The sequence below is a fragment of the Columba livia genome, chromosome 3 (genome assembly GCF_036013475.1).
Source record: "Columba livia isolate bColLiv1 breed racing homer chromosome 3, bColLiv1.pat.W.v2, whole genome shotgun sequence".
Taxonomy (NCBI): Eukaryota; Metazoa; Chordata; class Aves; order Columbiformes; family Columbidae; genus Columba; species Columba livia.
Window position 1 is genome coordinate 89539267 of NC_088604.1, and position 22250 is coordinate 89561516.

General features: G+C 38.9%; 1 protein-coding gene across 10 annotated transcripts in view; it reads left to right on the forward strand.

Annotated features, from left to right (window-relative positions):
* The window catches only part of DAAM2 (dishevelled associated activator of morphogenesis 2), a 232962-nt gene that overhangs the window by 138583 nt on the left and 72129 nt on the right, over positions 1-22250 (forward strand). For all 10 annotated transcript variants that reach the window (XM_065058141.1, XM_065058137.1, XM_065058138.1 and 7 more), the window contains 2 exons: positions 12725-12799; positions 19671-19765. In XM_065058141.1, the coding sequence (XP_064914213.1) occupies positions 12725-12799; positions 19671-19765 (170 nt within the window). The remainder of the gene's footprint in view (positions 1-12724; positions 12800-19670; positions 19766-22250) is intronic.

The following is a 22250-nucleotide window of genomic DNA, read 5'->3' on the forward strand; positions in this document are numbered from 1 at the left end:
ATTGACAGTAGCAGACTGAAGAAGCTGTGTGGGACTTGGAGTTCTTAGTGCAAGTGTATTGCTGGCTAAATTATGAGGATATCTGATGATCACAGAATCACAGAGCAAAGCCCACCCAAAGCCACATTGGAGCTGGAGAATTAGACTTTATCTGAAGTCTTCAGTGCATCAGAAAATTGTTCCTCTTCCTACCAGTGCTTTAGAAGTTTGTAGCAGGAGTTCAGCTCTTCAGTCAACAATATAATTTAAATCAGTATTCAAACTTGGACAATGACCTGAACAACCAGTTCTAACTTTGAAATTAGCTCTGTTTTCAGCAGATCTCTTCTGCCCAAGGCCACTTCCATTCTGAACTTTTTTGTGATTCATGAACTGAACATAAATCAAACTGGAAGAGCAGCTGTATGACCCTATAAAGAAAGGGGGCAACAGTAAGGCTCTGTGCAACCTACTATCTTCTGTATTATGGCTATGAGACCAAGTTCTTGAAATAGGCTAAAGTAGAAGATGTTATTCGGTTCCCTCACAGTGCCTGGTATCCATGGTTGCTTTTGGTCTGAGTGACTGCATGACTTCCTTAGCTCAGGAGACTGCTGGTGAAACCGTCTGAGATGTGCAATTTCTCAAATGACTTCTCTGAAAATAGACTTGCTTTCGGTTAGCCTATGGCTCAGTGGAAATCTCATAACACTGGTAAGTCACAGTGGGAGGATGTTTCCCTTTGCAAACCGCGACATTCCATCAGATGGATGGTTGGAAAATGCCAGCAATTGTGGAGTTAACTTGCTTTTTTCCCACCAGCATCTGTTCCTTTTTCTGTTAACGGAATGACTTTGTGCTCAGATGTTTGTGGTGATTTGTTAGCTTGATGCTGACATTGGGCCATTCCAGTATCTTTAGTCTAGGTATGGAAGACAGGCTCATGGCTTCAAAAATTATTCTGTTATAAATGCAAGTAGGCTTTAGGGCAGTAAATTCAGAAACTCTGGCCTATGACAAGCACAGGACATAATAGGAAACAACAAAATGCAGCAAGAGTGGAACTATTGCATCAAATGCATACACTTCCTGATTATTGGTTTATTGGGTCTTTTCAGTGTGAAAGAGCCATTTGACTAATGGCACGTGTTAATGTATGTTGCAGGCTGAAGTAGTAGGTCCCAAATTTGGGCAACATGGCTAATACAGTGTAAAATAAAACCTAAAGCTATATATATTTCCTTCTACATCCTTTCATGAAGAGACTGTTTTCTTGCTGGAAGAATAAAACATGAGATTCATATAAGACATCATCTCATTTTTTTATAGCTCCATATAATGAATTTAGGCTTTTTTTCCTCATCTTACATAAGTATAACTTGGTTGTTGTTGACCCTATTATTCCTTGTCTAGGTCAGCATACCTGAGAAGAAATATTGGACATTAAGTTTCTGTAATTCTGTCTTCACAGCTTTTTTCCTTGATACATTCTCTTCTATAGCAAATACTCCACTCAATGTGGTTACTTCGAGAAACAATATAGTAGGCTTAATGATGTGAGAGTTTCCTCTTAGAAAATATTCTTTTTTCTTGGAGTCACTCTTGTAGTGGTTTAAAGGATGAATTTGGTGTCAAGGAGGCAAAAATGCTTGCACATTTCAGCTGATATACCATTATCACAGCTTGGAATTGTGATATCTAAAAGACCACATTGTAACAGACATAAGATGAGATAAGAAGTTTTTCCAACTTTTTCATTTTACTTAGTTTAAGTTTTCCACTCTGCAATGCTAACAGTTACAGACTCATTTATTTATCCTGGTATAAGAGGTTATTTTGTGTCAGGGCCTTGAAATTATGTATTTATTCATGTAAAATCAAAAAGTCTTCTTTTCCCCACCCCCCGTGGGAACAGCATGCAATATTTTTAGTTTCTTCCTCCCTCTCCCTCCCTCTCTCCACAAGAAAGGTTAGCTGCTGCCTTCCCAGCTCTTTTGCTCAGATTGCTGAAGACATAAATGCCATAAACTTGCCATGGTATTGCTCAAAATATTCTGAGTATGTAGAATTTGGGTGTCCGTCTTGCAGTTCTGCGTCTTTCAGGTGTGCTACTAGTGTTCCAGTTGAAGTTAGCACTCAACACTTCTCGAAAATGAAGCCCCAAATAATCCTGAGGTTACAGAGTGATAGCTGGAAAATTGTCAACATCATGCCTTATGCTGTATTTCGCATTTGGCTTGCATTCTGTGGGAGTTTGGGAGAACTCAGTGGTAGCAGATTTGACCCCACCATGGAAAAAAAAAAAAAAGAAAAGAAAAAAAAAGAAAAAAGTAAACATTTATCCAGCTGTCATCCTACGAAAATGCTGTAATTTGCTGTACTTAAGGAACAAAAATAGTGGTGAGCAATCCAATTCTGCTCTATGGGAAGTACATGTAAATGCTGATTATGTGATTTAGTTGCTGCCACTGGATAATGTTCTGTGATTGTCTGTCCTCTTGCAAAAGTTCTGAGTCTCCGCAATTCAAGTATGTGTCAGTCCTGCTGATGGTATGCAATAATAATAGTATATACTGTGTACGATGCAGTTCTCACCATTCAGATTAGACTTAGGTGGATAAGCAAGAGCAAAGAATATGTAAATAGCTAGTATATTTCTCTGGTATGTGAGAAGCAGATTTGGCACAGACTAGGGCTCACTCTTCTCTGAATTCTGAATTTCACTGAATGCTCACCAGCCTTTCAAAAGCTAGTGAATACTGAGCAGAAAGAGCTGCTGAATTACCTGTTTTTTCAGTGAAAAGTTTAGAAGGAGACACAGTAAATAATTGTTGCCAGGATCTAGTGACAGCCGTGAAGAGAAATAAGAAAGTTCCTTCTACACTTTCGGAGAGTTATTTGGTTTTCTTTACAGTCATCTGTAATTGTTTCAGCTACACATCTGAATCAAGGTGAAAAACACATTGTCTTCCATATTATTCAGTCATCTGTTGAAAGGCACCTGGCATCTCAAACATTTTGCAGATGCAATAGGCAAGAGAAATGAAGGCTCAAAGAAAGAAAGCAGTTTTACCTGAGTGCATGGAAAGGTGAAAGATAGACAAAGCAACTGAATGATACACTCCAATATTGGATTAGCAATTTAGAAGCCATGTTCCTCTCAGTCTGTATTTATTACCTCTCTTCACCTGCCCAACAGCTCCTAACTTTACTGTTTTTTTCAATAGTGACTGGGGTTAAGTGAGGGAGTCAAATAGAAAATACGTGTCTGCCCTGACCATCCAACTATCATCACTCTTTGTAAAGGGCAGAAGTGAACTGGAACAAGCAGCAGTGTCACTGGAAAAACAGACAGTGGATGTGTTGTAGAAAGTGAAGAGAAACCTTTTAGAGTTTGTCAGTAAGAAGTTCTGTGTGTGCTCACAGAAGGACTTGTCCTAGGTGGTTGTGCTGGCTCTAGTCACATGTGACCTAGCTAGCTGTGCTAGCTCTAGTCACGTGTGTCCTAGGTAGTTCCATGTGTCTTTGAGCATGGTTAGTGACATTTCTTTCCTATCATCAAGCAACATGCAGGGTGATTGCCATGAATGGTAGGTGACTTCATCTTCTTTAGAAAAGATTGTAAGCAGTTGCTTGCTGGAGATAAACAGAGTAAGACAAAAAGATAAACTCTGTGGCATTCCTGTGGCAGACAGGAGGCTCAGTTATGCAAGCTGGGATCTTCTGCAGCTTTTCACATTGCCTAAGGAATATCAGGAGAAGAAGGAAAGGAGGCAAGGAAGGAGATGGTCCAAATGACAAAAACACTAGTGGCATAGGGATATGGGTGAATATAGTGCTGTTGGAACAAAGTAAGCTGGATGGGTGAGGAAATGTCCTTTTTTGGTATCCACAGCATATTGACTCTAAGCTGAACAGGATTAATGCTATTTAGAATGGAAATGTGCACACAATTCTTCTATGTAACACAGATTCAAAAGTTGTAGGGACAATTCAGAGCTTGGATGATAACAAAAAAATATAGTATGTTGTGCTGCTGCTGCTTTGGATTTTTTGGGACAGTGTCAGATCGTGGGCTTCACCTGCCACAGGAATTACTGTAGAACCTTGACCCTGTCCTCAAGCTTGTCACAGGTTTGTGGGGACAGAGCTGTGGTTCAGGAGTATAATCTAAGTCCACAGCCAAGCACCTGGAGAACAGGCTGTGCCCATGAGAAACATTTTGTTTTCTCCTGAAGACCCCCTAAGTAGAATGATCATGAACTCACATCCCAAATGGTAGTATCTTCCATAGTGGACCTTCAAAAAAGGTACACAGAATGGGCCGAGTGAAGGTAGGCTCCTGAGAACTGCTTCATTGGAAGGGTAGGGAATTAATGAATTGCCTTATTTATTGGCAGCTCATTGTTTAGATTATACACTTGTCAGCTGCAAAATATCAGTTGATTGATTTGGAGCTTGTGAAAAGTAGACCATATAAGAGGTTTTAAACTTGAGTATGGACTTCAGCTATAGGACAGCATAATCTTTAGGCAGCAATGGAGTCAGAACATATCCAACATGAGACCAACTTCCATGACAAAGAGGAACAATGTGTAATACCAGTAGACTTCAATTTGGCAAGTAAGCTTTGTCCTGAGAGCTGAGTGCGCTGGATAATTCAGTGTGACTTCATCTGTATGTTTAAATAGTCGTGTAAATATAGGGACAAGTTGTCTTCTTGGTCACTGCACTATACCCATAAATTAATGCCTGGTGATGGTGGGATCCCCATTGTATCAAAGGACTAAATATGTTTGAAGAGGGACAAGCCCACTTGTACAATCTGTAAATGCTAAGAGAAGCCTGATGGAGTCAGTGCTGGCAGCAGGTTTACATCTGTCTGTAATGAGGGGAATGATAAAAGAACAGCAGAAGGGGCAAGAGAAGAGAAGAATGGTTCTTAAAACTGAAAGTGTGCTATGCAACCTTGTTATAACTTAAGTTCCTTAAATGGGATTTTCTCCATCAGTAATCTGTATTAAGTCTTGTGTCAGACATGGTTATTGTAAAACTTAATCTTGGTTTAAATACTACAATTACACAGTTTATTGCAATCAGTGGTTGAGACTTGTGAGGTTTCAGAAAATGTTAATTCTTATCTTCAGCTCATAACATCACACCAACAACCTGCCAGGTATTGCATTCTGGTCCATTTTCAGTGAGAAACTATGTATCCCTGTGTCTGTATGCAATGGATCTGGCACGTTTTCTGGAAGATAAGAAATAAAAGTATGGCCTTCATCTCCATTAGACTGATATCAATTAGAAGTAATTAATTTGAAGTGGGTTTGAGTGTTAGATGAGGTTGGAAATGACACACTGTGTGTATACAATGTGCAACTTCTAAGAGTTGCTATGTCTATGGGTGCTTGGGAAGCAAAGAGTGGTGGATGGAATAAGCGGTTGAAAAGAAAACATACATTTATTGGGAAGTTTTTGAGCCTAAAGTAGAGCAAACCATCTTTCAAAAATGACTGATAGTCCATTTTAATTTTTAAAGGCTGGTGAATTTCAGCAACATTGAAGCTTCTCTCAGTATTATGAAAAGATTTCCAAGAACTATTCCTCATTCTTCATAAATATATCCCTTTCTCACTTTTATGCTTTTAGACTTTGTTATATTTTGTGGCAGTGCATTCCACAGTTTGGCAGTATAAGGCATTTTGTGATATGAATAATAATCTGAAGCCGTTGATTCTTTCTTTGAAAGGCTGGTTGGTAACCAGCATCAGAGGTCACTATTAGGTCTGTTAAATTACTAGCGGCAAGACAGAGACCAGGCTAAATGAAGCAAAACCAACCAACCAAACAAAACCCCCCACCCTGTGGTCTGTTAGGTAAAATATTCCTGTGTTGTAATCCAGTGAACTGGAAGCATGTATGGCTATATGTGACCATTATGAGAGGCAATTAGAACTCCTCAGTTGCATGCTCCAGCTGGTAATTGATGAATATTCTCTTTTAATAAGTTATACAGTAGACTGCTTTTGTGGCAGAAGGATTATTGTCTGCACATCAATAGCTTCATTCCAGGGAGAAATGTAATGTTTGTTTTTCTCACTCTGGATAAATGTGCTTAAAAGGCTTGGATATAGCTCCCTCCCCCAAACCATGAGAACATTTGTGTAAATGCTGGTCATGGAGTCTGAGAAATGGAGCAGTGACCACATCTGTCTAGTGAATGGCTCAGTCTTGTGGTCTGTCCTGTTTCAAAATTAGCATCTCTTGGGACATGGTTGGTTTTTGGAGGTGTAAACTGTCCGAAAAGCTTAGATGTTATTTAGCTCCACTTCTAAATTGGCATTTCATCCCGCAGCAGATAAAACACACTTTGTGCTTTTAATGAAAGTGCTTTTTATTTATGCAACTTTGGCTGCTCTGAACTGAGACATAGCCAATAGGATGAACAGTGTGTTAATGAACAGGTAGAAGTTTTTCTGAAAGCCAAACTTCTCCTTAAGGTGAAGAAAAGTCAGCAAATCCATCATGGAAAAAAGGGAGAATGGTAATTTGGATGAGAGTATGGTACAAATTCAGTGAGGATTGATTCTTGGCTCTGTTACAGATTCCCTGTGTAACTGGGAACAGTGTAACTGTCTGCATCCCATTTTCCCTGTTTCTGGTGATCTCACTGAGAGACTGAAAAACCTAATATGTTAATTTCTTCAAGGACCTTTGACAGTGTAGAGTGCAAGGTGTTACAAGATTGTATTGTATTCAGCATTAATAGCAGATGTTGCGATAAATTGAGTATTTTTAAAAAGTATCTGAAGAGAAAAGAGTAACATTTGTGGGAAATGAAGCACGAGTGATAACTATCTGCCACCTTCTGAGCAAACAAAACCCCCACCTTGTTTATAGTGGCCAAAATATTCATGTGGAGAGCCAGGGTCATGCACCTCAGTTTGAAACAGAACATGGACATGAGTCTGAATCCTGCACATCTTAGATGAACATTTTACCAGCTAAGTTGTTCTGCAGAGTGTTGAGAGGTCTTCTTCCAGGAGGAGAGAACCTTTATCCAGCAAAACTTCAATCTCAGTTGACATAAGTCATGTTAAAAGTTAAAGTTTCATTGAACTGGCATAAAAAAACCAAGCAAACAAACAAATGAAAAATACAGAGACTTAGTATGAAGGATTAGCATATTTCACATTTTCCTTAAAAAGTATTAGTTTCCTGTAATGCCTTGAACTCCATGATTTATATTTTCTGAAATCTATGTTATGATGCTGACCCTTCACACCAGTTAAAATAACCTATCCTTCAGCTCTGTGAGGTACTAGAATGATATGGTCAGACTGTTGAGAGGAAGAACGACACTAACCTTAATGTGGCTATTGCAGGAAAATGCAATTCTTTGTGATCCAAGTATAAATTTGAGCATGCAGTGTCTGGACACAGTACAGTGAACATTCTGGAACAGGAATCTATACTACCGTAACCTCATTTCGTATACTTCATCTGTGTTTTCACACTGTTTTTATTGATACAGAGAGGAGCTCAATGAATGGTATCATGGTTCCTTGCCCAAGAAAGAATTTAAACACACATTTTGCAGCACTGGATATGTGGCTTGTTCCCATTCTGCTCTCAACAGTGCAAAGCAGTAAGGCCAGCTGGCTGCAGGTCTGAAGAGATGGGTTTGAGAAGGAAGTGATGGTGCCAATGAATGAATGTCATCCCAATAACACCCATTCTTGTCATATGACATCTATAACATATGATGTATTGTTGCATCTGTTCAAGTAGGAAGTGTTATTTTAGTTTGCATGTTAGAAAGTCATCAGCCCTGGCAATTTGTCACAGGGCAGTGTGTACAAGTAGTGACAAACTCCATGTAATGGCTGGACACCCAAGTATGCTGAGCATCTCCTGGTCCCAGGGAATTAGGATTTGTCTACATTAAATAAAAACAACCTGATATAAATAATGATGGAAATAAGACACAGCTGAATTCAGCATCAGTTCAGTGTCTGTTCCGAACTTTGCCAGTGATTTCCTGGATGAATTTGAATTGTTGTGTCACCATATATGTCCCCCTGTCTCCATCTGCAGGAAAGAAGCGTTAGAAAGTTGCTAATTTTTTGGATGCATTTATTAATGCTTTGGCATGCTCAGACTTACAGAACACATTCCAGAGAACTGCTCAACGTTGTTTTGGTTCCGTTTGGTGCAGAGTAAAATACCAATGTGTCGTCACTGGAAACTGAAACCCCATGCTCACCACAAAAGAGCTTCGGTGCAGAGAGTTACTGTTCAGGCTTCCCCTGCACTGTTTTTTTCAAGACTGAAACCATCTTGAAAGAAGCACCCACTATATAGACAGTGTCTTTCATTTTCATGGTCCACTCAGCCATGAATATCTGGCATTTTCACACAATTTCTCTAACACTAGTGTTTGGTACTTCTTTCTACAAAGTCTTGCAACAAAGACAGTAGTCTATAATTCTTGATTATGCCTGTTACGGCAGTCTTTGTATGGCAAATGCTTGTCCGCTGACATAGCATCCACTAAAGGTCACTTCTCTCTAGAGAACAGCATGCCCAATGGATCAGGTCTCCCAGGAATCAGAAAAAGGCTTTCAGGACCAGCTGAGTTGTGCACACAATACTTGGTTTATTTTGTTTCATTTTGATTGGTTCAGATGGTCCAAATATTTGCAGAACTCCATTAAGTCCTATTTGGGATGAAGTCATAAGTTCCACTTTCCATCAAGGCATGGAGCCTGTCCAAATTAGTGTCAAAGCCTATATAATACCTTGGCTGTATGGCAGGCTTGTATAGTATCAAGATCCTGTTTTCACAGCAGTTACATAGTTGTTACTCCAGTGAAGAATGATATGGCCCCTTATAAAGTCCACAAGTTGACGTCTGTTTTTTAATGTAATATTTACACTATTCAAGGAGCTAAAAGAAGGCTTTACTTTAATAGATTCCTTCAGCTAATGTTTTCCCTTATACAGATGGGTTATTGTTTCCAGCTTTTAATACCTATGTGGCTTTGTATATTAGGGTCGTGTTTTTTGGTTTGGCACTTTTTTTTAGTCCCCATCTCTGTGTCTCCTGGAGCAGTGGAAGGGTTTTGCCATTATCATCAAGTTGCCTTGCAGTTTTCTCTGAGGTTTTATTTGAGAGTTAAACCCCTGAATACATTAAAACCAAACCAAACAAAGAAACCCATCACCCTTTTGTTGCACTTCCCCCCGCCTCAACCCCCGCCACCCTGGCCAAATTGCTTTCTGTTGTTGACTTATATTCTCCTCTGTGAAAGGAAACATGGCACAGTAATTTCTTATCATGGGCAGAACTCACTTTAAGCAATTAAATGTTTTTAGTTTTTTTTTTGTTTTGTGTTTGAGTTTGTTTGTTTGTTTGTTTGTTTCCCAATTACTCTGTTACAGATGTGAACTTGTCTCTCTTTTGAAAATGTTGCCCAGGTGATTGCTATAAATAACACTATACCACCTAATTATTTCATAGGGTTGGATAAAAATCTATATGTTCACCCTGACTATAAGTAGCTTGCTTGGAGTGCCAGATTTTAAGTACATGATCAGATTTATTCTGTTGAAGTAAAACACACTTTGACAGCCATAAAATTCTAGTCTGAACAGGAACTGTGGACAACCATTGAAATTAGATGGACTTTTCTGCTTAACAAGCTTCTGGGCCAAAACAACTTCAGAAAGTGGAGATTGCATAGTGGAGTATCTGCTAAAATTCTTTAAACCTCAACAATGTACAGCTTCAGTCCAAGCTTTAGTTCAGGAAAGAAGCTGACACTTGCTGTGTTCCACTGAAACCAGTTTTCTTCCAATTCTGATTAAAAACAAGCCAAAACATAGGACTTGCAGAGTTCAGACCAATTTTTAGTGAACAGAAAATGGCCAAAAGCAGAATATACCGAGGACTTTATGTCATTTGCCAAGCTAACCACATATACAGATATATTTTAGGGGATCGGAGTTTTTTTCTCCTTGGTTCTGATTGTGAAATTTCTAATGGTTTGGCTTCAAATAGGGAATTATTTAGAATTCTGATTTTTTTAGTTTATCTATCCTGGTGCTCTTCAACCTGCATGTCTAAATCAGACATCTGGAAAGGCTGGTTGCAACATTCCAACATTTATACTTCCCCCCAACCTGAAGAATTTTAAGGAAAAAAATGTAGCTCATTTTCAGATATGAAGGATAGATCCAGGCAGTCCTTAATTTTCATGTCTTTGTTCTTTACTTGGAGACCAGAATAGAGGCAGGAGAAGTACATGGAACATACGTATTTCCTGTTCTGACAATGTTTTTGTCACCTGTACTCTGGAAACAATTACAGCTGTCACTTGGACTTTTATAATTCTAGACAGAGAAAGATTTCAGAAGGGCATGTGAGCACACCTTGCAGCTGCAATTGGTGGCTCAACCTTGTTCCCTGCAGAATGACCTTACTTCACTACCTCTAGAGTAACGCCCCATCACTATCATTCACTTTGGGGATGATAAGATTATCTTATAAAAATAATACTGTATTTATCTTTTGTGTTTTAATTTATTTTTCCATCAGCAAGGTCATATATTGACTTTTGCACAGAAGTTTAAGGTTGGCCAAGTGTGGAACTGCTGTCAGGGATTGTAAATGGACCAGGGGTATGTCGGTGTCTTAGATATTATACACAGAAAAGGGCAGCAAAAGGCAGACTGCCAGTAACATGTGGTGTGGCAATTCTAACTGGCTATTGGTAGGGAGTTGCATATTTCTGTAATGTGCCATTTGATGAGGATTTGAGTCCATCAGATTCCTGCTGATTGTGGTCAGAAGAGGAAAGTAAGGAAAAGCAGGAGAACTTCTCACTTAATTTGAGAAAGGTCACCTTGTTCTTAATTCACTGTTTATTATTGTGAGGTGGTTGGTGCGTAGCAACTGTGGATGTAGTAGGTATCTCTTACCACTTGGTCAGCCTCTCATACTTTTCATACAGCAGCAGTCTACTCTATGCTGCTTTGTTTAAATCTGCTCTTCTTAATTGTTCAGTTGACTGCAAGGGCTGAATAAATTGTTGTGGTCTGTGCAGGATCTGTCTGTATTGCAATCCTTTGCTAGATGGGGACAAAGCTGTTTTGTTGGTATCAAGAATGGAGATACTCCTTTAGTTTGCATGTTGAAAGATGAGTGGAACAAAGAGCTGGGAAGGAAAAATCCAAGTCTTAGTTGTTATTTTGTTTTTAATTCTAAATACAAAGATTTTTTTATTTGTGCAGAATTGTTGCCATGTGTTGGTATGTAACCTGGCAGGAATTTGTCAGGTATTAAGGTGTTTTCTGCATGTGGCTCAGCGGGGAACATGTAGAGCTATTTCTCATCTCTAAACAAAACAGTTCTGGAATAGCTGAGGTACTCTAATATACATACACTTTTGATGTTGTTCTGTGTATCTTCAGAATAACTTTTCTAGTATGAGTAAGCATTCATACACAGACAACATTGGTGAAATCCACACATTCTCACACATCTTTGGACATCTTTAGGATTAATCAAGTGGTTCAATCTCTTATCACATGCTAGGAGTCTTAATATGAGTTATTTGTAGTTTATAATGTGATATTAGGATCCTAGAAACTAATCCTCGTTTTACTGGTGACAATTACACCTATCTAGAAATAAACAGACTTATTAGAATGAAATCTCATAGAACAGGAAAAAATTGGTTCCTGAGTAGGGGTGGTTCTTCTTTTAGAAGTTGAGCTTGATTGAGCTTAGTCTAGTGAAGAAGATTTCAGGTGGTTTACTTGGGAGGTAGGGACAGAAGGATAAATACCGCTCCTACTGGAACTGAGGAGATGCTGTTCTGTTCCTTTGAGTGTTCTGAGGTCGTGCTTAACTATGGAATAGAATAGAATAGAATAGAATAGAATAGAATAGAATAGAATAGAATAGAATAGAATAGAATAGAATAGAACAGAATAATAGTATAGCTCAGAAGGGACCAGTTCTAGTCCAACTGCCTGACCACTTCAGGGCTGTCCAAAATCTAAAGCGCGTTATTAATATTAAGGGTGTAGTCCAACTGTCTCCTAAACACTGACAGGTTTGGAGAAATGACCACCTCTCTAGAAGGCTTGTTCCAGTGTTCAACCACTGCCTCAGTAAACAAATGCTTCCTAATGTCCAGTCTAAACCTCTTCTTAGTTCATCACATCAAAATGAGGCAGTCTTTTAGCTTCTTTTCAGGTTCCTTGACTTGATTTTTTTTTTCTCTCCATAAAAGATGGTGAATCCCACCATCACTGTAGCAGTATAGAGGCAAAATAATCTATAAGATCTGTCATACAAAGCTACAAAATATAGATCCGTTACCTGTAACTGAGCTGACATTCTGTGTGGAAACTTAGCATGTTTAAGGGACTGAAGTTTACTGCTTGGATGCCAAAGATAACTGTGTCTCCATCCAAACTTTGTTATTCTGTGTTTAATAACCTTAGCTGAAGTGTGTTGTTTTTATCTGACACACCATGGTGATAGTGCTAACATTACACTTTCAGAAATGTTTTTAATAAATGCTATTAAAAACATCTATGTACATTATACAAGAATATGGGAGGAGATTCCACAATAAAGAACAGCTCAGTGAAGAATCCCAAGTGGTTCTACAGTGTATTTCATCCTGTAAAGTCCGCTTGTGTAATGTTGTTTAACTTTCTGTTTCAGGAACAAGAAGATCCTAATAAGCTTGCTACCAGCTGGCCAGATTACTACATTGACCGCATCAATTCCATGGCAGCAGTAAGTTACCTTTCCTGCAAAGCACAGATGATTTCCTATCATAGAGATGTTTTTCTTTTGGAAGAAATGCCCAGCGGAGAAGAAAGTTGGCCCAAGTGAATGACTGATTTAAAACAGGACTTTTGAAAGGAGTACGCGTATTAAGAAAGAGTCCTGCCCTAACAGAAGAATAGGTTAGAAAGAACCATAAACATTTCCAGTTTTTATTTCTGCAGTACTGGACACTGAAGGTAATCAAATTACATCCAGGAATGAAAATTAAGAGCTGGAGTAATGAGATTGATGATTAAAATTATTAACGTGCCAGCTGTGAAACTTATCCCAAAGCATAGCCCTGATCCTTAGATCTCTGCTCATTGGCACTGGTCCTGAAAAGAAAAGACAAAAATGGCTGTCTTTTTTGAATTACCGTGCTATTCAGCTGGCTTTAAACTGCAGTAGACCACAATGACCTTGAAGAGACTGTCATGCTCTTGAGTGTTGTTGAAGCACAAAGGTAGTTCAGCTATGACCCCTGTTTTGGAAATTTTGAGGAACGTTAACATAAAGCTAGCTTTCAGTGCATGCACACACACATACTTCTGTCTTGGCAGGGCTAGCCAGTCTGAAACATTGACAGCTGAAAGTATCTTTTTCCAGAACTGTACTTTTAATTGCAGTTAGTGTTTTTGGAGACCTGTGTGTCATTTGGGCCATGTAGAGGTGAAATAGTTCAGTTTTCCAAGAAGAGACTTAAATGTAGCCTGTAAGTGAGGATTATACAAAATCATGGACAAGAAGGAACCAAGACCCCTGTTTATCCCTTAAGAATAGAAGAATAAGAGAATATTTGGTGAATCAGAAAAACAACTATTTGAAAACTAGGTAAAGTTTTGTTTTGTTGTCTGGTTTCAAATCAATTCCAACTAATCTATAAAATAGCACTGAGATTATTTGTTTAGTAGAAGAATTAAAGAAAAGGTAAATGTTTATGTAAGATAATACCTACTTATGTAAGATCAGATAAACAGAGGAACATAGGACTGTAACACCTTAGACATTAGATACAAGCCAGCAAGATATTTGAGGAAAACTTTATTTAATTGTCCTTGTTCGATAGCTGTATAATATGTCTCTTCCTCTGACGCACCAGTGGAGCAGGTCACCAGCAGAAGCAGAAGTGATTATAGCATTCTGTTCCTAGCATCCTAGGTAGCACACCTTATTTACATATGCTTTTGTGTTTGATTTCTAAAGGCTTTTCTTCACCTTTTGTGTCATGGTTATGAGCTATAAAATAATTTCATAAAAATAATGCCTAAATGGATGCTTAATGTGTCAATACTGATGCATTCCACATGGTAAAATATTACTTGCTCAGTGAAGAAAATAAAAAAGCAAGATTTACAAGTTATTATAACTTACTGTAAGAGGATAAAATAAAAACTGCTTTTTACTCTGAGTCATGAATAACCAAAATGATCACCTTCCCTCATGCCAGATTTTCTTGGGGCAAAGTAATGGAACAGAAAGAATATGAACTTGTTTTGAGAAAAGAGATTGAGATTTTGTGACTGGCATGGTACTATGCTTTTATTTCCTGACTGAACAAATTTGCTCTACGAGGGCTATTAAGGAAAAAAAAAATGAGTATGAAGCCTTGCAGTGTCACTTGAGCCAAATACTTCTGGTAGGATCTGATCCAAGGCTTCTTGAATCTACTGAAAATTTTTCCATTGATTTCAGTGACTTTTGGATTAGTCTTTAAATGATCTTAATGAAAACCTGGAGTATGTACACACCACTATTGTAAATCTGGAGCAGTTCCATGGAATGAGACTATATTTTGGCCTATGTTTCTAATTTTAAACACGTTTTAAGAGCGCCAATAAACACCAGCCCTATAATGTTGTTTGCATGCCTCAGCACTGAATGATTGATAAGTTTTTATTTGGCTTTAAGCCTTATGATTTACTCTTATGCTTGAAGTATTAAGAAGACACACTGGGGTTAAAATCCTTAGTTCTGATTTACCAGTTAGTTGCGTTGCTTTTAGGCAGGTGAAACTTAGTTGACTTGATTTCACAGGAATTGTATCAGCGGAAAAATGGAGTAATGCAGCTGATAACCAGGTTGAACACACTTTAAAAGGCATGTTCTATTCATTATTATTTAGACCTCTGAGATTCTTGACTTCCAAATGGATATTTTGGGTCCCTTATAATTTCAGTCCTAAATTTAGTGGTAGAGTTTTTCCTTTTTCTTTCTTTTTTTTTTTTTTTTTAACTGCATCCAAGTGGCGTTGGCTCAGAAGTGGTGAAAGAAAAACATGTTTCATGTTGCTTCTTGACACTGTCTATTCTATTTCAGTTTGTGTCTCTTAGGCACTATCAGGTATTGCAATATTTTAATTATAAATACTGCAAGAAGTATTAGATTTGAAATGGTAGCAATAATCACAGAAGCATTAGTTTAAAATGCCTTAAGTCCTGTTTTTTTAATAAAATTTAATGTTTGCATGTCTTACGAATTAACTGTTTAAGAATCTTTTTACATCTGGCTTGCACATCTTTTTCTATATCCTTTTGTTTAATTATGAAGTTCTTTTCATATATATTAACTTGGCAAAAATGTTTTCCCTACCCTCTGATGAAACAGATATCCTGCTAATATCATTAAATATCTTCCTGTGCATTTCAGCAGGCCAAGGCCCCTGTGTGCAAGGATCATTTTCTCAGAAGACCCACTGCAGCATTATCCATCATATCTTCCCCTCATAGATTTTGCTGGAGAGCAATGTGGTGATTCCTGACAAGTTTGATATTCCCTACTTGTAACCTTAGATCACTATGTTAGGAAGCACTTCAGGTCACAAATTCTTGATCCAGTTCAAAAAGCCATACATTTTAGGCACAGTTCTGTTCCCACAATGGTTTCTGTTGCTGTGACGTTTTAGATTTTAACAGGTTTTAGACCCAATTCTCACAGGAGTGTATGACAGTAAAACTGGATCTCTTCACTACTCTGCAGCGTGTAGTTCCTGTGGAGGGCCTGTCCCATCCTTCAGGAAGCCTCACTAAAAGGAAGGGACCAAATAGATAATTGGAAGAGGTTCTTCTAGACCAGTCACCAACAGAAAGGGACAGCTGCTAGTGAAGTCTAATTTAGAAAGAGCAGCCTCCAAATTTGCACAGTCTTCTGGTGCCTCTGATGTGCTATAGATAATACTGGTGATTGTGAGCAGGTTGCATGCCCACAATCAAAGACCACTTCCATTAGCCAGGTCATTGTTGATTGTCTTCTGTTGATTCATCAACACACAAATTTTCTTTTCTTAAAAATGTAGCAGCTGGTTTGTTAATATCAGATGTAAAGAAACCTTCCTGTGCTTCCCCTGCCCTCCTCACCCTGTGATACTCTCTGCTTGGCAGCACAAATAAACACAACCCTCATGTTACTGGGGAGGAAAACTTCTGAGAGTGCTGTGTTGCTTTTATGAGCCTGGCTGTGAATGCATTTCCACAGAGAGACTTTCAGGTGAACAGTAGTTGCAGATCCAGCTTTTCTGGAGAGATGGCTCAGTCAACAGAATGAGACAGGGGTCAAAATTAATAAATACAGCTGTATCCAGGCACTTTTCCTTGACTCAGAAAGCATTTGTTCAGGGCACAGCAGCTACACAGAACATTAAAAATAGATATCTTTCAGCAGAATTTATCAGGTGGATGACAATTTTCTCTTGCATCTGGGTTGGGTGACATCTGTGTTACTTTAAACTTATTTGCTTAAAAGGTCAGGGTTTTTTTTGCATTATATTTATTAATAGTTTACTATTCATAGTTTATTCTCTTAGTTCAGCCTTAATGTAGTTATGGATTTGATGAATCTAGAATTTCAACTGACTTGTTTGCTTTGAAGAAATCTTTTAAAGTAGTATTGTTCAGGTATGACATAAGAGGCATGCAATATAGTATTTTTTGTACTAAAGTTTGGATTGTAATTTTACTTGTATTTGTTTATGAGCTGGAAGTGATTTCAATAATGAGGACACGTTGTTAACTATGATTTTATACAAGAACTAAAGAAAGATCTTGGACTATAATGAAAAATCAGAATATCCAGGTTATTTTTTCACTATTCTATTTGCTTCTTTCTTTAATTTCATTTGTGCAAGACTGTTAAGTAAAACTAGGTCCATCATAGTGTGTATTGCTGATGTTAGTTCATGCTCTTTTTTTTTCTTTTTTCTTGTTTTCTCTCTTTTTCTCACACGTACTGTCATTATGGTCCTGTACTTTCTTTCCCTGCAGTTTAGGAGAATGATTAGCCATTAGTACAAGGTGTGGGAATTAATCTGTGCTTTTAAAAGACTAAAATATTTCATTTTAAATGGAGCCAAATTTTAAAAGTAATTTCTTGGACTACCTGAAGTTTTACATGTGAAATTCCATATGAATGGCTGTTTTCACAAATTTGTGAATTTTTTCGAATTGGTAAATCAAGTAACTGGCTGCTGTACTTTCCTGGATGATGCACTTAATCTGGAAAGCTTGAAATATGCAAAACATGCTTGTAAAAAAGAGCGTTCTGTATACCACTTTTTAGGAACTAGATAAGCACCTGGCACTATTTTGCTACCTCTTCCTGGTATGTTACTGACAGTAACTGGCTACCTCCTCAGCACAGCAGACGTTAGTCCTCGAGTGCAGTTTGTAGTTCAGGAAAGCAATTCATCAGTCAGCCACAATAATGAAATCCAGCCTCAACTAATGACAATTCCCTCCCCTCTGTCTCCCAGGGACAGTTATGTTTTCTATAACTCTTGCCGAGAAAGCTATTTCATAATACAAACGTGTGACCAGTCTCTCTTTAGAGAGGGCATGAGGATTTGAGTTCCTGGCCATGCACAGGAGTGAGAAATGAAGGGTTCTTGGCTGCCTGCAGCTTTAGAAAAGGGGTTTTTCTATAATCACCCTCTGTTGTAAAGGCAGGATTATTTGTATTTGTTTCATTTGGAAATGGGCCTTTTCACTCTGAACAAAATACTGTTGAGCACCTTCCTACCATCCATTTGCTTTCCCCCACAATGGCTCCGAGGAGAAATTAAGCTGTTGGAGGAATGGGAGCCTTTCAAAGGAGCATTTATGGGCCAAAGGAAAGATGACCAGATGGGCTGTCACCCAAGAAAATACAAATCAAGCCCCAAATCACACCCCAGGACTCTGCCATTGAGATTCCATAGTGCCTGCTCAGGATTTCTGTTTATTTTTCAAAGAGGGGGATCATATATAGCTTGGCTTAAGCATTTCAATTTATGTTTCTGGCTGTCGGAGGATGCTGGCAAAAGATAAAACATCATCAGCTCATTTTCCATCAGTAGCGCTCTGTCATTCCATTAGGGCAGGAAATAGCTTGCTCTGTTACTGAGTGAATTTGACTTTAGCGTGGATCAGAGAGAGGACCCCTAGAGTTAAACACATCTCCCTGTGCCAGCTGTTCAGCATAAGACAGCAACAGCCTGTAGCCAAATGACCACCCTCAAGATCCAACATGTGTTGGCACCACATGGTTTGCAAAAGCAAGCAACATGGGAGCACTTCCAAGGGAAGTGAGGTGTCGGGGGAGGGAGCTAAAGGAAGTTCCAGCAAGAGGAAGGTTTTCTTTGGTGGTTGCTGAATAGTAAAATAAAAACTTAAATATTTTGCCGTAATGGGCCATAATTGTAGCTACTCAGGTTCCACCACAGAGAAGTATAATATCAGATCCCTGACAGATGATACTAGTTTAATCGGGTTATTCATTTGAGAAGGGGTTCAGAGCTGCTTCCACATACCCCACAGAAGTCCTGCCAATAAGAGAAGCATTTATCCTCTCTGTTGTACAATATAGCGATGAAGAAGACATAGCTATAGGCTAACAATTTCCAGCACTGAGTCTTGACTGCTTAAAATGTCACACATTGAAATTGTGAGCCTGGATGGTATGTGCAATGGGCACTCCAGAGTCTTGCTTCTCATCACAAGGTTAGAGTGGCACTGAGTGCAGATCTAGAACCATGATTTCCTGACGTACCACTTTTTAAATGGTATTGTCTGACTTTGAGAACCTTATTTTTTGTGTGTATTCCACTAATTGTCTCTCACCTTCATTTAAAGTGACCCACAGCATCTTCAGTTCCAGTTGACTGCAAGCTGTAGTTGTCTCATGCTGCATACTGGGGGAAAATCTAGTCCTCCATCTGCTGTTAAAAAACAGGGACAGGGAGTTTATGACACTCCAGCTTTTTGCAGTAAATGTTCCTAATTAGTAAGGACAAAGTATATAGAGAAAATCAGTATCTTAAATCAGGTGATATACTTTGGGTGGGGAGAAAAGTTAAACTTGTATGTACACAAACTGTAATTTAGGGTACTTGCAGGCTATTTAGTCTCTTGAAGAAAAAGCTTTCGTACTTTGAAACCTGATACATCTTTTTTTTTTTCTTTTCTTTTTTATTCCTCCCCCTCGCCCCAAATCCCTCCAGCCATGTCAGTCTAATAAAAGAAATTACATCTCCCTACACACTTTGCCTCACATATCCATAGATCACCACAGCAGATCACTGTTCCAAATTAGGTACAGTTTTCTGAGGGCATACTTGCAAGCATGATTTTTGGGGGGTAATCTGAGAACCCTATTTTAGCTGGTGTGGCAAAGCACGATGCTGCTGCCATTCCACATGAGCAGCTTCATCTGGATTCAGTTTTGTAGCTGAGGCACTGCTTTCCTGGTGAGAGGTCGGCAGGCACCCCTGCATGGGTTGATGGAATAGTTGTTTTTCATCATTCCCAGCTTGTCTCTTAGCTTCCAGGCAGCCCAAGCTTTCCTGATTGTCATCTTCTTTTCTGAACAGATGCAGACTCTCTATGCTTTCGATGAAGAAGAAACAGAAATGAAAAATAAAATAGTTGAAGACTTGAAGACAGCTCTGCGGACTCAGCCCATGAGGTAATGTTGTTTGCCTTTCATCACCATTCATTGCCTCCCTATGGTCAGATGTGACATGGGAAAGAGTGGCAAGGACAGAAACCTCATTGTCTCACCTCACATAAGCCTCTCTGATATTTCAGACAATCCACAGAGAGTCCTGCAGTCCCTGGTCTGAACCTGGCTAGTTGGGAGGCATACTAATGCTGAGGCATATAGCTTCAGGAAAATGAAAGACACAGTTTGCTGTGGAAAACCTATGACAGCTCTGTGCAAACACAGCTAATGACTATGAAGATGAGATTTTAGACTTTATAGTCCCCTGAACATCCCATGTAATTTGACTGATGTTGGGCAGAATCTCAGCCTCTAGTCTGAACTTTGAATTCAAGCTTGTCCTTATCTTTGGTAATGTGAACTGTTTGGTACAAAGCAGCTAATCCATCTGACATCACATGGTTTGGCATTCTTCCTGTTCTATGTGTAACTGTGGAGTACAGAAATATTAAGAGACTTTATTGAGTACTCTGTCTTCGAAAGTAAAGTCACCTTTGCTTTTATGGGAACAGAGCTCTGAACAATAGCAACTGACTAGCATGGAAACTTTTCCCATTTAACACTTATAAGAGCATTGTGCAGAAACAACAACTATAGTTAATTTGATCTCAGGAAACACTCGGTCAAAAAGCTTCTGACTGTCTTTGTGTTGGGCCCCAAATAGGCCAAAATAGGCCAAATGTGTTTGCATCTGTACTATGCTGAAATTACAGTTTAAGAGCACTTCAATAATGCCTAATCAAACAAGGGGGTTTTTGCAGGGGGGGGGGGCGGGCAGAGCCTAACCAAACAAATCAATTAAATAAATAAATAAGTGGATGAATGAATAAATAAATAAATAACAGCCCCCAAAATTATATCAGAGAATTTATATTGCAGTTATATTTACTTGAGGTGAAGATATTTCTGGGACTTCTTGCAGAGCTAAGTTCTGATTGTGCTTCTCCCTTTCATTATGTTTAAAAAGTTGAGTATGTGCCGCTTCTCACCTCACAGCAAGCACAAGGTAGAGCACATCAGCTTAAACCTCAGTGTTTTGCCTACTGTTGTGATGGGCTGTAAGAGAACACAAAGACAGATCCTGATGTTCTTCTGAGGCATAAAGATTCATCAGAATCGGACTTTGGTAACTTTAGCTTGTGGGTAGGGTGACAGGTTTTAACGTGGAAATGTAGAAACAGTGGCCTATATTGAGACCTAACCCAAGGGAATAAGTGACTGTTTGATCCTGTCTATTGCTATCCTAAAGCAGAGAACACAGCAAAATGCAGCTGGACTTTATGTTAAACTGGAAGCTAAGACAACTGCCAAACTCCCAGCGCTCACAAGGACTTTAAACCAAAGTGCTGTGTTGTTGAGACTTGATGTAGCAACTGTGTCAAATGGTTGTGGAGCAGGTTTGATGCTCTGTCAAAGTGATAGCTTTCATTGAGTGTAGCCACAGCAGCAAGGACTCTTTGCTATGTATAGCTGAAACACTTTGGTGGTGACCATTGGTTGTTCTGCTCTGTCATTTTGAATAGAAGAGCCTGGCCTCCTTGTTGAGAGCAAGTCAAAAGAGAAGAAGAAACAGAAATGTCTTTTGCTCAAAGCCCTGCAAGGTTTTCCTGCTCAGACCTATATTGCTTCTGCTGGATCCCCTTGACAACAGCCTGTTGCTTCATCTGTTTATAATAACCCTAACAAGCTTCAGTAAAAGCATCTACGAGCTGCGCTATAAAGTGTTCTCTTCTAAATCGCTGGCGATGGTTATAGGGCTTTTTTTTTTTTCAATAGTTAAGCCAAGCCAAATTTTGAGTTAAGTCCTATGTCTCAACTAATTTCCAGCGACTCAATTCGTTAGCTGCCAAATGGGCTGCATGCCAATGCCTGATCAACAAGCCAATTTTTTCTTGATGGAAAGGTTGCAGTAGAGAGGCCCTCTGCTCCGTCAAATCCCTCTCATAAGCAGTACTATACCCAAACCTTCAAAATACTAGTCTTTCTATTTTAATTTGGACATCAAATCCTATTTTCCTTGCCACTTCTGTTCATCAGCCTTCTGAAGAAAATATGAAAAAAAATGAGAAAATTCATACAGGATGGACTGTCTGGAATCCATTTGTCATGGTAGGGTACACAGGGGCTCTGACAGCTTACCAAGAGACTCCTCTGCTTGAATTCTCTGATCTAGAGGAATCAAAAGAAGAAAAATGCATATGCTTGGCTCCATGTTTTATTTTGCTGTAGAACTCTGTCTCTGCTAGAATAAAATGCAGAGAAATGGTACTAATCCATGCCTCTATTCCAACCCACCAGTTCTGACAGCAACTAAAGCTGAAGTAGCCTTACCCAAACTTAGCTTCATCTCCTCTTTGGAGAGAAAAGGTGATACAAGCATCCCTGGGCAGCTAGTTGGCCCCACTTGTGCAAATGTATTTTGTTCTGATATTTAGGAGCTGCCCTGAAA